This window comes from Pelodiscus sinensis, chromosome 1 (genome assembly GCF_049634645.1).
Source record: "Pelodiscus sinensis isolate JC-2024 chromosome 1, ASM4963464v1, whole genome shotgun sequence".
Taxonomy (NCBI): domain Eukaryota; kingdom Metazoa; phylum Chordata; order Testudines; family Trionychidae; genus Pelodiscus; species Pelodiscus sinensis.
In genome coordinates, this window is record NC_134711.1 from 101,086,457 (window position 1) to 101,101,252 (window position 14,796).

Sequence of the window (14,796 nt, forward strand, 5' to 3'; positions counted from 1 at the left end):
CAAACAAAAAAAGATGATAAGGCTGGTAAAGGGACATCTCTTTGGAAGAAAAGCTCACATGTTCCTGGAGTTATTTTTTAAAATAGTTTAACACAAAAATAGTATCCATTTCCACTAGTTCTGAAACCACTCAGATGGGTTTACAAAAATTAAACTGAAATGTTAATAGCAGATCCAGTTGTTAGGAGGCCATCTGAAGGAGTGTAAGAAGGATAGAGAAAAAAATTAAAACTTTCAGGGATGAAAATAGTACAGGCATAGTGCAAAATAAATTCAGAAATACCTGAGGGAAGTACATTTTCTTATTAGAAATTACCCTATAAGCTTTTGAAGGATTGGAGTTTTTCCATTAACAATTTCAGCTCCCCCCCCCCGCAACTCACTTATTCCTGGGGGGGGGGGGAAATTCTAAATGGCAGGGGAATGATGAGAGTGAGAGGTCATTTTCCATTATCAACAATCTACAACTACCTTCCACATCCTAATGACTTAACCAAGGAACCAAACAATGGGTACAACCGGTCCCTGAGTTACGAATGAGTAACGGACCAAACACTTGGCCATAACTCGAAGTGTTCATAACTCGGATCCCATTGAGTTACATGGCGACCACGCTGTTCGTAAGCGCGGATCACATTTGTAACTTGGGGACCGCATTTATGACCACTTTGGTTGTAGGTGCGGATGGTCGTAAGTGGAGGTGGTCGTAAGTCAGAGACCGGCTGTATTTATAGAGGTGCAAATTGTTCTTACTAGTTTCTTGTAACTTGAACAATCCAATTCACTATTTCTCTCTCTTTTTTCCTTTTTCCCCTCTCCTCTTCCTCTTCCCCCTCTACACACACACTCACTCCCTTATTTATTATTGGATGTGGACTTTTAATACTGTACTCCAGTCATCTGAAGAAATGGGTTGTACCCACGAAAGTTCATGATACCATCTACATGTTTTGTTAGTCTTTAAGGTGCTGCTAGACTATTTCATATATTTCTAGATACCATTTATACTTAATAAAAAAAACTATTTCTAACCTTCTGATTGTTCAAACTGGACTCAGCAAATTGAGTAGCTGCAATCCAACAAGCCAATCAAGGCCTATTAAGATTAGTCTTGTTTCTTTTTCAGTACTGGGGTAGTTTTTAAAATAGTACCAGAGGACAGCAAGCACTGTGGCCTATGGCTGATGTGGCTCAGGTTTAAAATTGTACAGGAAGTATTTTTTCTTTAAAAATTAAAAATATCAAATCAGTTTCCATTTTCTTTGAAGGATTCTATTATAATGGTGCTTTAATAGCCCAATTATTTGGACACAGAATAATCGATGGTCCAGATACAAATGATCTTGCCAAGAACCAGCAGCATTTTATAATAGTTTTAGTAGCAGAGATCGTTCAGGTTATACAACTCAAATTTAGTTAAATGCTACTTTTCACTGATTCAAAATATTTTAGGGATTCTCTATGTATACAGTGCTGGAAGAGTACAGCTGCACTGATGCAGAAGCACCACTGCATGTGTCTTGTAAAGATGTTCTATGCTGATGAAAGAGGTCTCTCGTTAGCGTAATAAAATGACCTTTGTGAGAGGAGGTAGCTATATTGGTGGGAGAAGCTCTCTGGCCAACATAGCGCTGTACACTACAGAGGGACGGGGAGGTATTCACATCCATGAGCAACATGAATGATGTCAACATAAAATGTAGAGCACATATATAATGTTAAGAATCGTCTTCTGGGGTAGAAACATCCTGTACTTGGCTTCACAACCCAAGGTGATTGGTTGTCAGCAAGGTTTGGATAAAATTCATTGGTCATTTTTACCTTGGAAAGTTCATCAGTGAAGGAACATGACAAGAAAGGTGGAATACTTTAGGACATTTTTCACAACACAGGAGCTCTCCTCCATTCTGACATACTGCACACCAGTCCTCATTGGGGTCATCCTCTTTTCTGCCGTCTCCAATGTGAGGGACACCCATCCATGCAGTCTTCCCATTGGATGTATTTTCCTGAAGTAGCCCTGGGCGATCACCTGTGCTATCTGGAGCATCTGTTCTTATGAGTGTTTTATCAGAGGTGGTATTATGATTGCCATCCAATAGCAGTGAGGTAAGTATACTTCTTGAAAAGTTGGTCTGTAGGTAACACAAAGATAGCTAAGATACATCTAGATACCAGACTGACAGGTATAATATCAGTGCATAAACACACTAAAGATAGAAACACAATTCAACATGCATTGTTAGTTATGCCCCCAAAGAACTAGATAAATTAATAGAGGTTAGGTTCCTCAATATTTATTATCCAGGATTGGTAGGAATGGTGTCCCTAACCATTGTCTGGGAAATGGATGACAGGAGAGGGATCACTCGATGATTATGTGTTCTGTTCACTCCCTCTGGGGCATCTGGCATTGACCACTGTCAGAAGACAGGATCCTTTGCTAGATGGACCTTTGGTCTAACCCAGTACGGCCATTCTTGTGACAATCTCTGTACAAGAACTGTAACTCTTATGGCTTCAGCAAACTTAACACAGCAAATTAGTATAACAGGACCAAAGTAGGCTAGCTCTGACATTTAAGAAACTTCTTCCAATAAATAATAATAATAATACATTTCTGGTGATCAATAAGTGTAGCACTCCTAAAACTGAGCATACTGCATTAGTAGTAGCAAAATCTCTAACCACCATATGAAGGCGCTTATAATATTTATAAACTTTCTGTTGCCTCCCAGGTCTACACAGACTATGGTAGTCGGATTATGTTAGTTGTTCAGTCATCCCAGTTTATAACTTTGTTTGGAATCTGGGATCTCTTAAAATACCCTCCAACTGCCCTACTAATACATTAGGTCTCTCTCAAAGTTAAGGCTTAAGAGTAACTAACAGAATATTTGTAATTTATTCTATTCCCAACAAATGCAAAACACTCTCCCTCAACCCCAAACTCAGAAGAGATTCTTTATTATTGTTAATATTACATTCCGAGGCCGGGAGTCTTCATCAGTTTCTTGCTTCACTATAACAATTGGGAAATCATAGTTTTCATGTGATGTACCCGACTCCTGTTTAATTCTGATTGGCTCCAACATGACTACAGGGACTCTGTGTGTAGAATCAGCTCCTGGTGGCCTGCTGGAGGAGCCAGAACTATGTAGGAGGAGAAGATGCAGAAAGAAGAGAAATTAACAATGAATATTTGGGACATCATCTGAACCTTTCAAGATAGCACAGTGCTTTTGGAGGAGGAATCACACTTTTTCTAGAGATTTAAGAATCATGGCCCTGAAATTCTACAGTATTTTCCATTCTCTACATTTTAATGCTAGACTACTATTCAGCATAAAACAAAATCTGAGGTTTAGAATTTATATCTACTTTTGTTTTTAAATAGGATGATAAAAGAGGAAAAATTGGTAGTTTAATCCCAAGACTACAGAATTGCTCAGAGTTTCATTTTCTCTAGGTCAGAGGTTTGGAATACAGCATTTTTTTTAGGTCCTAAAAATGCACTTCTCATTAAATTCCACCTAATACAAATTTTAGCAAAACATAAAAAGAGCAATATTTTTTGAGAGAACAGTTACTTTTGGGGGGAAGTAAGTGTAATTCCAGCAAGGTCCACTTAATGAAATTAGGCACCACACAATGGACTATATACAGTCTGGGAAGCACATTTATTTAAGACTTTCTTAGCACAGCAGAAGGTAAATTTGGGACTGTTCTTCCCTCAGAATCAAGTTCCATGTCATTGCTTTTGTGCAGAATCATAAAAAGAAAAAGGATCTCATAACCTTAAGTTATAATGGATTTTCAATTTAATTTGCACTCTCAACTGGAGAACTTTCAGTGAGCCTGGGTCTGCACCTGCACTGTGGGCTGTCGTACTGGGGCATGAGGAGGCATAGAGGGAGGAGTGGACCATCTTATTAAACTTCCTTCTCCATTTTTGAGCTTGGTAAGACTGCAGGGCAGAGAGGATAGGAAAGTGGAAAGGCAGAGCCTGCATAGTGACATTACACCTGCCCAAACCAAGTAACCCTTCCTCCTTTGAGTTCATGTCCCTACGGGTGCACCACATGAGGAGACTCCCAAGCAGTACCTCACTATGGAAGAAGATGCTGAGGAGCAGCAGTACAGAATTAATCAGTTTCAGTTGCCCAGAAGGCGCGAGCCCTTTAAATAGAAGCAATTGAAAGGGCTTGCAGCTCCCAGCCCCACCCCTAGCATGTTGCCTGGAAAACGTGAGCCCTTTAAATAGCAGGAGTTGAAAGGGCTCGCGCCTCATTCCTAGGCAACGATTGGGGTTGAACTGGGAGCTGCTGTGGGCTAGATGAAAGTGCTAGGTGGGCTGGATCTGGCCCACTGACAGCCTCTTGCCCAGCCCTGCTATAAATAGATCAACCACAGGGGCTCCCAATTCCCCAGCCATTCTGGTCAACGTTTTTGCTGCAAGAAACAAAATCTTGACGGACAGATGCAGGAGCAACCCAACTTCAGTAGGTTTTAAAGTGGGCTCTCTTAATGCATTTAATTCCAAATTGAGGTCCCATAGTAGAACAGGATGCTGCACTGGAGAAAACAGCTGATCCCGGGCTCCCGCAGCGCTGCCCCTTTGAAATGCTGCAGGGGCGTTTCAAAGGGGGCAGCACAACACGGAGCATGGGGGAGGCGGCAGATGGAATCTTATTGTTTAAAAAATTTAATCATGCTGTTAATCGATTGACAGCCCTATAAAATATTTTTCACCTAGTATCAAGAGGGATTTTGATATCAAGAGCTTGATTTTGGCCATGATTAGTTTAACAGGTGGACATCTGCCCGGAGATGATAGAAAGCCTGGACTAAAATGTGGTTTGTTTGCTCTGGATCTGTCTCCCTACGTGGAAGTAAGAAGGGATGAGAAAATCTACATTAGCAGATCTTAATGCAGGATCTGACTTAATTTGTTTTGGTGTTTTTCTATTGTAAAGCATTTACACTGCTTTTGTAGATAAGAATTCAGGCTTTAGTGAATGAACAGTGGAGGAAAAGGCCTAGGCTCATGACATTTGCATGATGACATTTCAGTCTCAGAAGGATAGCCATGTTAGTCTGTAACTTCAAACAATTAAAAAGCGAGTGGTACTGTAGACTAACAAAACTACAGATTTTGTTACATAGCTGTGAATGGCTTAAAGTAAGAAAGGATTAACAGATCTTTTTTGGAGTGTTGTAAATATCTGATGCATTTTTTTATGCTTTTACTTCGTGGTCATGTCTTTGATTTATTTATATATATGTTTTCATTATGCCCCATTTTGGTGTGTTTACTAGCATGAGCTGTTAAAAAGGACGATAATGCATGTACTCCAATTTTTTAAATTTGATTTTTAAATAAACATCTGAAGCATTACTCTGTTAATTATCCCTTGTTTTAATATTTTTTCTTCTTCCATATCTATCAACTGTTTGAAATATATATTTATATCTAGGTTTTTTGTTTATACTAGTAGTGCACATCCACACACAACCTCAAAATTGGTGTTGCACATAAGTTTCAATCTGCCCAAAATAAAATTCAACATGCCCAAGAATGGAAAATGTTAGAGGGGAAAACAGGTGTACAGGCACATGCAAATCAAATGATGCTCAAACACGGATAATCACTTGAACTTAAAAAAAAGTTCTTTACACTTCTTGTAACTGTTGTTCTTTGAGATGTGTTGCTCATGTCCATTCCATGGAGGCATTTGCACGCCACATGCACAGATGTCAAAGCTCTCTCACACCCTCGCCGCAATGGTACCTGCTGAGCCAGCGATGGAGCCCCCTGGAGTGGCAAACTCGATATCGATGCAGATATACCCCTGCTGATCCTCCACCCCCTCAATTCCTTCTTGCTGGCAATCTCCGACGAAAGGGAGACAGGGTGGTATTTCGAGTGGACATGAGCAACACATCTCGAAGAACAACAGTTATGAGCGGTAAGTAACCGTTTTTTCTTCTTCGAGTGCTTGCTCAGGTCCATTCTAAGTAGGTGACGCCCTAGATCAGCCACTGGAGGTGGAGTAGGAGATTATGTGGCTATGGACTGCAACACAGCTCTACCAAAGGGTTCATCATCGCTGGCCTGCTGTGCAATAGCATAGTTAACGTGAACACCAAAGACCAAGTGGCTTCCCTACAAATAACGAGAATGGGCACCTGCACTAGGAAGGCCATAGATGAGGCATATGCCCTAGTGGAATGGGTAGTAAGAGGAGGTGCTGGCCTGTTGGTGAGATCATAGCATAATTTGATACAGAACGTGATCCAGGAGGATAAACACTGGGCTGATACCAGGAGACCTCTCATCCTTTCTTCTATAAATAAAAAGTTGAGCTGATTTACAAAATGGTCTTGTTCTTTCTACGTAAAACGCAAGAGCTCTCCTGAAGTCTAGTGAGTGCAGGAAAATATCCAGAACTATATAGCACCTGAGGAACGACTCATGCACCTTGAATAACCTGCTGAGCCAGTCTGCCAGGATGTTCCAGGTCCCCACCCAGGAGGTACACCACCCACAATATTCATCTGGAGGCAATGCAAAATTCCCATAGGAGCAGGGCTTCTTGACACAGGGGAGAACAACAAGCTGTTTGTTGATACAGGACATTGCTGCACCAACACATCCTTGTTTCTCAGGTGAGGCCTGGCAGGCTAGTTGGACTGCCTTGAGCTCCCTGACATTTATACACTCCACTTAGGACTACATACCTTGTGTCTGCAGATCCGAAAGGTGCGCTCCCCAACCTATGTCCAAGGCATCTGTGACCAGCTGCACCGACGGGTTCTGTCTGGTGAAGGAGATGCCCACACAAACCAACTCCTCCTGCAGCCACCAGTCCATGGAATGCAGGATGTCCCCAGGCATGGAGAGCACTATGTCCATTGGAGCTCAGGCTGGGTTGTGAGTACATGCCAACCATGCTTGCAGGGGGAGGAGGTGTAACCTGGTGTGTTGCACCATATACATGCATGCTGCCATATGGCCCAGCAGCCTCATACAATTTCTGGCCATTGTAAGAGGTGAGACTGAGCCCTGTGATGATGTCTCTTATTGCCACAAACCTGGCCCAGGGGAGGAAAGCCACAGCTGTGGTGGAATCTAGTTGGGCCATGGAGAAGCCAAAGAGGAGGACTGAAAACTGGAAATGGCCTGCCCCAGTGGTGAACCTCAGGAAACTCCTTTGTGAGTGGATCACAGAGACATGAATATAAGCAACTTTTAAGTCAAGGACAGTGTACCAGTCTCCTCTCTCTAAGGAGGGAATAATGGATGCCAATATGACCATTCTGAATCTCGTCTTTCTTATAAAGGCGCCCAGTTCTCATATCGAGAGACCTCCCTTGGATTTTGGAATAGGAAGTACCAGGAATAGAAACCTTTCCCCTGAACTCCTCAGGAACCAATTCTACTGCTCCTAGCAACAACACCTCTTGTTTTAAAAGGTGCTCAAGAGAGGTGTTCAAGGATCCCTGAAGAGGGATGGAAACAAGGGGTAGGAAGGCGGGAGGGAAAGGAATGGGATAGAATATCCCACTCCTACCATGTCCAGTATCTAACAGTCTGAAGTGATCTGGGACCAAGCATGGTAGAAGGGGGAGAGATGATTTCCAAATGGGGAGACTAGTATAGGGACTGGAACTCTGCCCTCAGATGCATCTTCAAAACCCTGACTTGGGCTGGTTGGGAGGAGAGCTTGAACCACGCTCGGAGTCAGATCTCCATCTCCTTCTGTCCCTTCTCCTGTTGTTATTGTGACCTCTCCTCCTGTTGGAGTCTGGCCTATGCGCCTGCTGGTAGAATTGTGACGAGGGCATAGTATTTAGGGGTGTCTCTACAGGGCATCTCTTTGGGGCTGGGCATGTGGAAGCCCAAGGACTTTAGGGTAGCCCTTGAATCCTTGAGACTATGAAGCTTTGTGTCTGTCTGGGGACTGGAAAAAGTCTAGCCCCCTCAAATGGGAGGTCCTGAACTGTGTCTTGCACCTCTGTCTGGAGGGACAATGGACGCTTACAACCACAAGCTGCACCTTATAACTATGCCCATGGCAATTGTCTGGGCAGCAGAGTCTTCGGCATCCAGAGACACATGAGAGATGACTGTGCCCTCCTTCAACAACGCTCTGAACTCCTGACGGGAATCCTGTGGGAGGAGTTCTTTGAATATTTCTACAGCTGTCCAGGTACTGTACGCATGCCTGCTCAGCATTGCCTGTTGGTTGGTGATGTGTAACTGTAGCCTCCCCGCAGCCCCCCATACAGTATGCCTTTCTGCACAGGAAATCCAATTTCTGGGGCTCTTTGCTTTGTGGTGTGGGTCCCGGTTGGCCTTGCCTTTCCCTATGGAAACCAAAGACCCTGGGGGCAGCTGTCCGTATAAGTGTTTGTGCCCGGATTGAAGGACAAAGTAATGCCTCTCTATCCCCTTCTGGATTGGTGGTATGGAGCCATGGGTATGCCACACGTTCTTTGAGAACTTTGCCACAGTTTTGTTGAGTGGCAGCACCAGCCTGGCTGGTGTATCCACTGTGAGGAGAACCACCACCAGATTGGTATCCTTTGCCACCTCCTTGGCCTAGACCCCCAGGTTGCTTGCTATACTGCAGAGAAGCTCCTGGTGCGCTCTCATGTCCATGGCAAACATAGATGGTGCAGGATGAGTAAGGGTGCCATCTAGCAATCATGATGAGGATCCCGAAGCAGGAACTACTCCTACTGTGCATCAGCCCATTGGGGTGGGTCTGGGGCTGGCCCCTGCATTGTGGACTCTTTGCCCTCTACAGGTCATCTTTTTTACCTGCTTCTGCAGGCTATGACCACTGTGAGGCTGGGGCCTTTGGGAGCAGTATGGCTGAAGGAGTGCCCCTGAAGTATGTGTGCATGGAGCTGTGCCTTGGAGCTGTCAGTGTCCAAAAGGGCCATTGCACTTGCGGCTGCCATTAGAGAGGAGGGCCAGATTTACTACATCGCTGGGCTACGGTACCATGATTGGTGCCAAGAATAAGACTGGTGCCAAGAGTGGGACCAAGTTGAAGAGGTTCTTGAGTGCAACAATTTGGCCTCTCACTTGGAGGAGTAGTCGGACACTGACCAGGGAGGTTCCACTGATGACGGTGCCAGGGATCGATGCCGAGGTATGCGCTCTGCCATCGCTGCAGGCTTTCTCCGCTGTGGAATCGGTGCAGACTGCAGCATTTACTCCATAGACAGCCCCAGCACTGTAGACTGCACCGTTAGTGACTGTTCTAGTGTGTGGCTGGGTGGGGCAACAGATGGTGCCACTGGTGCTCTCTGTGCCCATCTGGCCACCACATCCAGTGCTGGGATGTTTCCAGTGTCCACGGCCTTCATAGCTGTTGCCAAACTCAGGGACGACATTAGCTCGATAACATCCTGAGCTGTGTTAAAGGCTGTTGGACATCCTGCATGGGTATGTCCTCTGCCTGACTCGCTCCCCGTGCCAAGCTCTACTGGCACTTCAACAGTGCAGGAGCATCAAGGGACTGGGGCTCAGAGTGTCCCTCCAGGTGCAGCATGCTACATCCATGCCTCGAGGGGGACCTTCCCCTCGATATCCTCCTCTTCTTTAGAATCAGCAATTGAGAGTGGTGCTGAGATGAGGGGCCCTTGGTTAGTGCTGCCGAGGGCCCCGTTGCCCTCGCACACTTACTGGTGCCGACTCTGGTGCCGGGGATTAGAGAAGATTCCATCAGAAGGAGCTTGAGTCTGGAATCTCTCCCTGTTGGTTCTGGGCTTAAAGCCCCAACAAATCTTGCAGCTATCTGCAAGGGGACCTTCTCCCAGACACTTCAGACAAGCATTGTGGGGATCGCCACAGGGCATAGGCTTCAAGCATTTGGAACAATACTTGAACCAGTGCAGCCCCAACATCCTTGCCCCAGAAGGGGAGAGAATGCAGGAACTCCTGCTGACTTTGCAACTATTTAGTAACTACCAACTACTGGAACACTAAAAACAACACTACAAATGATTCATATAGAAGCCGAGGATAGACTTGCAGAGAAGTCAAAGATGCTCCAACTACAGTCATAGGCGGTAAGAAGGAACTGAGAGGATTGGCCGTCAAGAGTATATATACTCCCTGGCTGGCCCAACGAGTACCACTGGGGGGGGGGAAGCTCCAACCTCCATGCACGCACACCTACTTGGAATGGACATGAGCAAGCACTAGAAGAACTTATTTATTTTGTCTGCAAAATCTTACTCTGACATCTAAGGTTTTTCAAAATTTATTTATAAATATAACCTAACTTGGACACCATAAGAAGATATAGGGTCTTATTATTTTTACTATATAAATACAACAGAACAAGAAATATTCTGTTAAAGGTATCTCAATTTCCACTTCCAGCAACATGAATACTTTCTCTACTGTTCTCAATATAAAAAATTAACTTTGTATTAATTGTATGCCCTGATTTTGGAACACATTAACAAACCTGTTCTGCAGACAACATCGTCTATCAATTCCTTCTTGAATATTCCATCATTTATTTTTGTAGTCTCTAAATATCTAGTACTCACTTAATTGTGTTACGTTTAAAAGCGAATTTCTCAAATCTGAAGTTACTTATGGTTCAGTGAGGATTTTCTGATTCAGGTTTAAAAAAAAAACCAGCTGTATAAATATCATGAACTTAACTCCATTATTTATAGTACATGGTTACCAAAATATCTGATAAAGTAGTCTCGTAGCTATCACGTTTAACACACTACAAGTCTTTAATATGCCATTAATGAATCAGACATGAAATTAGCACTTTTAGACCTTGAAAAGTACTACAATAAAGTCATCAGAAATAGTTTCAGAGGAAGTGACATGGCAAATCAACACAACTGGTGAAAATACTTGTCAAAGCATAGTGTTCAAGACGGACACTATGTTTTCAACTGGTCTGCTTACCTGCCTCTGCTTCCAACACTGGAGGCACTGGGTGAGCGAATTGGAGGGTGTACACTGGTCACAGTTACTGGTCCTAAAAACAGATGAAATTAGGAACATTTGATCTTCCCTTATAAGCGCTCTGTGCTCCTTAACTCTGTCACAATAGACATTATCACCATTATATTTATCATACTATGGATGTAAAATCCTGTTTAATTAATTAACCCGTTAAACAAGTTTAATGGATTAATTGATTAAACAGGGGGAAGAGGTGGTGGGGGCGTTCCAGCCCAGCCAGAGTGGATCCCTCTGCTGCGGACAAGGACTGCTCTGGCAGGGCTGGAGCACCCCTGTTAGTGGTGTGCTGGGCCGGGCCTTGTGGATGGGAGTTGCTCAGGCCATGCTAGAGCACCTCTGCCGCTGGCAGGCACCGCGGAGCTGAAGCAGCCTTCTGCCTACAGCAGACTGCTCCAGCCGCCACTGGTTAACTGTACCGGGTGATATTTTCTGGTTAACCTTCACATCCCTATATCATATAGGCTCATAACTTTGGTCAACACTAACTCCATTCTTTGTCTAGAGCTTCACATCACATCTATCAAAAACTTGTGTCTTTTTCCTCCATAGCAGTAATGCTCAACCTTTTTTCATTTGTGATGTCCGGGGGAGGAGGGAACCCTGGGGACATTTTGTTGTGGCCCCCTTAATTTAAAGCACCGGTCTGCGCCCCTGCCATTCCCTCCCACCCCTGCTGCATGTGCGTTGGGCGCCGAGCCAGGAAAAGAAAATACCGGCTGGCCTGGATCAAAGTGCTGCAACCCCCCCAGGAAGGCAGATTTGCGCACTTTTGTTCCATAGCATCTCTAAAATCTAATCATCTCTGCACACAATGCTAAAACTCTTAGTCAGCCCTCATCTGCCATTTGATCATGGAATCTTCCCCCCTTGCCTTGAATTTGTCAGTGTTTGTAATAAGCTAAAAGGCATTATTAAGAACATAAAAACGACCATACTGGGTCAGATCAAAGGTCCATCTAAGTCCAGTATCCTGTCTTCCAACAGTGGTCAATCACAGGGAGTGAGCAGAATTGGTAATCAAGTGATCCCTCTCCTGTCATTCATTTCCAGCTGCTGACAAAGGCTATGGACACCATTTTTACCCACCCTGGCTAATAACCATTGATGGACCTAGCCTCCATGAATTTATCTAGTTCTTTTTGAGCCCTGTTAAAGTCCTGGTCTTCACAACATCCTCTGGCAAAGAGTTCCACAGGTTGATTGTGTGCTGCGTGAAGAATACTTCTTTTTGTTTGTTTTAAATTTGCTATCTATTCATTTCATTTGGTGACTTCTAGTTCTTATGTTATGGGAACAAGTAAATAACTTCCCCTTGTTCGCTTTTTCCACACCAGTCATGATTTTATAGACCTCTATCATATCCTCCCCTTAGACTCCTCTTTTCTAAGTTGAAATGTATATAATACATTACATTGATAAATGGAACCTCAGATCAGGGATTAAAATGCCTAAATACTAGATTCCCCACTACATCTTTTAAATTAGGTTAATCGCCATACCCAAGAGGCCTGGAGATGGCACAGATGAATTGGGTGACTGGACAGTCCTGTTTAAAGGGAGTTTTGGCTGATTCTGCTCCACAATACCATCTTTCCTGACAATGTTATCCAATGTAATGCTTCCTGAACACTCAATCTAAAAGATAAAAGAAAACCAATTATTCCTAAAACAAAAATAATTTGATCAATATAATCATATTGTAGACCATCTTAGGGTTGCGGTTTCACACCCTCTTTCAACATGCTCCTTTATTTCATTTAATTGAAAAAGAATATGCAAATATATTCAAATAATATAATATATACTTGTATATTTATTATATATAATATATATAATTCAAAGAATTAATTCAGGAATTACCCAATAAGCAACTCTACACATTCCACATATGTGAAGTACATCCTGGCCAGAAGACATGCGTATTTAGTGAAAAGGCCAGCCATGATACATGAAATCTGATCGGAAACCTGTTTTAGAGCAAAACTAATTCCAATCTATCAACCTAGGCCACTGAAATTGACACACATGCTGCAGAATTAGATAAATGGCCTTTGAAGCATTACTACACTAAATAAGAGTGCTTCACCCTAAACTGATTTGGATTTTCTAGCCATACTTTTCTAGAGCATTCATGTGGCAAGCTGCACCTTGCACTAGCAGCTACACTGACCTTTGATGCCTACTATGCATTAGTGCAGGGCTACTCAATAGCATCTACTCAATGATACATTTGTGGAACAGAGCCACTGACACTATTAAAGTATTTCTTGTCACAAATTCAAATTACGTGTTTATGATTGTACAATGGGATATATTTTGTATACGTTAACTAAGTATATTCAAAATTTAAAACGATGATTTATCCTGTTTCTATTATACTGTTATCACAATGCCTGTCAATGTTTTTTAGTAAAAAAAAATACAAGATGGAAAGGCTATTCAAGATCTTAGAGCAACTCAGAAGGGACCTGGAGACAGGAGAAAGTAACAGGGTTATTTGCTATTCATCCATTTTAAAGGCATGAAATTTCAGTTATTCATAAACTTTTAAGAGCTGTTTAAGTGCACTTTTCTTATTTTTGACAGTGAAGTAGATTGCTTAAAGCGCAAAATCTCTAATTTGGCTCTCGGATAACGTAGTAGCAATACTCTTGACGTATTCCTGTTCAAAATTTACCAGATAAGAAACAGGACGACACGCCTTTCCCTCCTACCATATACAAATTATGGGAGATGAGCTCCTAACTCCTATTCTCTGCCATAGGGAAAAAACACTGAATGAACTGAAAGAAAAACAACTGTATGTTAACATCTACATAGGACAGACTTTCAATTATACAGAAAATTCAGGACTGAAACCCTAGATTTATAACACTTACTAGGAATGGCAAATCCTAGTTAATCAGTTAATGGTTAAATGTTAGGCTGGAGCAGTCCACAGCCTGTGGGAATCCTGCCTCCAACCCCGCAATGGGGATGGGGCTACCACTGGTTCAATGGGGATGGGGCTACCACTGGCTCTGGGCTCCCAGCCCCCACCATAACATTCCCTGCTTGTGGGGCACCTGGGCCTGCCACAGAGATAGGCTACTCCAGATAAGAGCAGTCCCTGTCTGTGGCAGGCCCCCTGCAGGGAGTTGCTCCAGCCCCCACGGTTACTGGTTAACTGGAACCAGTCAACGTAAGGCTTGCTAGTTCACTGGTTAGCCTTTCATATCCCTAGTGCATACTTCATATTATGGGTATTGATGACCGAAGCTGAGGACACACATATTTTTGGGAGCAACTGAAGAAAATGACAGATGAAAGCTAGTACGTGTCTACATAAAGAGTAGAATTTCAGTCTCAAAAGACCTTTCTATTGATGACCATTTGCAAACAGTAACATCACTTTACAATAAAAACTAAACAATTGCTTGTGTGTTACTCTTACATCAGGAAGAGAAGGTAGGGTATAGGAACTACCCACTGGAGAACTCAGATCAATCATAGGTGGACCAAATGTCTTCCCATCATGCCCTGCAGCACTAGTAACTGTAGGACTAGAAGGGGTAGATGTAGTGCTGCTTGCAGTTGACAGGGCAACTGAAGCTTGTCCACTGCTTATCTGCCACTAAAAAAAAAAACCAATTAGAATTCATCATTGTTCTTTTGAATAGCAGGAGACACATATTACATAAATTGACATCATGTTTGAACTGAGCAAGCAGCAACACAAAAGCAGAATGAGTTGAAATTAGAACTGAAATTCACATTTGCTCTTTAGCTTCAAATCATGATTC

The 14,796-nt window shown here is 43.1% G+C and overlaps 1 protein-coding gene across 6 annotated transcripts in view; it reads right to left on the reverse strand.

The window, feature by feature from the left end:
• TRIM24 (tripartite motif containing 24) overlaps window positions 1-14,796 on the reverse strand; it is a 114,869-nt gene that overhangs the window by 12,611 nt on the left and 87,462 nt on the right. For 5 of the 6 annotated variants that reach the window (XM_075939513.1, XM_075939505.1, XM_025178951.2 and 2 more), the window contains 5 exons: window positions 14,448-14,627; window positions 12,514-12,649; window positions 10,955-11,027; window positions 2,985-3,153; window positions 1,822-2,135 (listed from right to left, as the gene is read on the reverse strand). In XM_075939513.1, the coding sequence (XP_075795628.1) occupies window positions 1,822-2,135; window positions 2,985-3,153; window positions 10,955-11,027; window positions 12,514-12,649; window positions 14,448-14,627 (872 nt within the window). The remainder of the gene's footprint in view (window positions 1-1,821; window positions 2,136-2,984; window positions 3,154-10,954; window positions 11,028-12,513; window positions 12,650-14,447; window positions 14,628-14,796) is intronic. The other variant, XM_075939521.1, reaches the window with a different exon arrangement.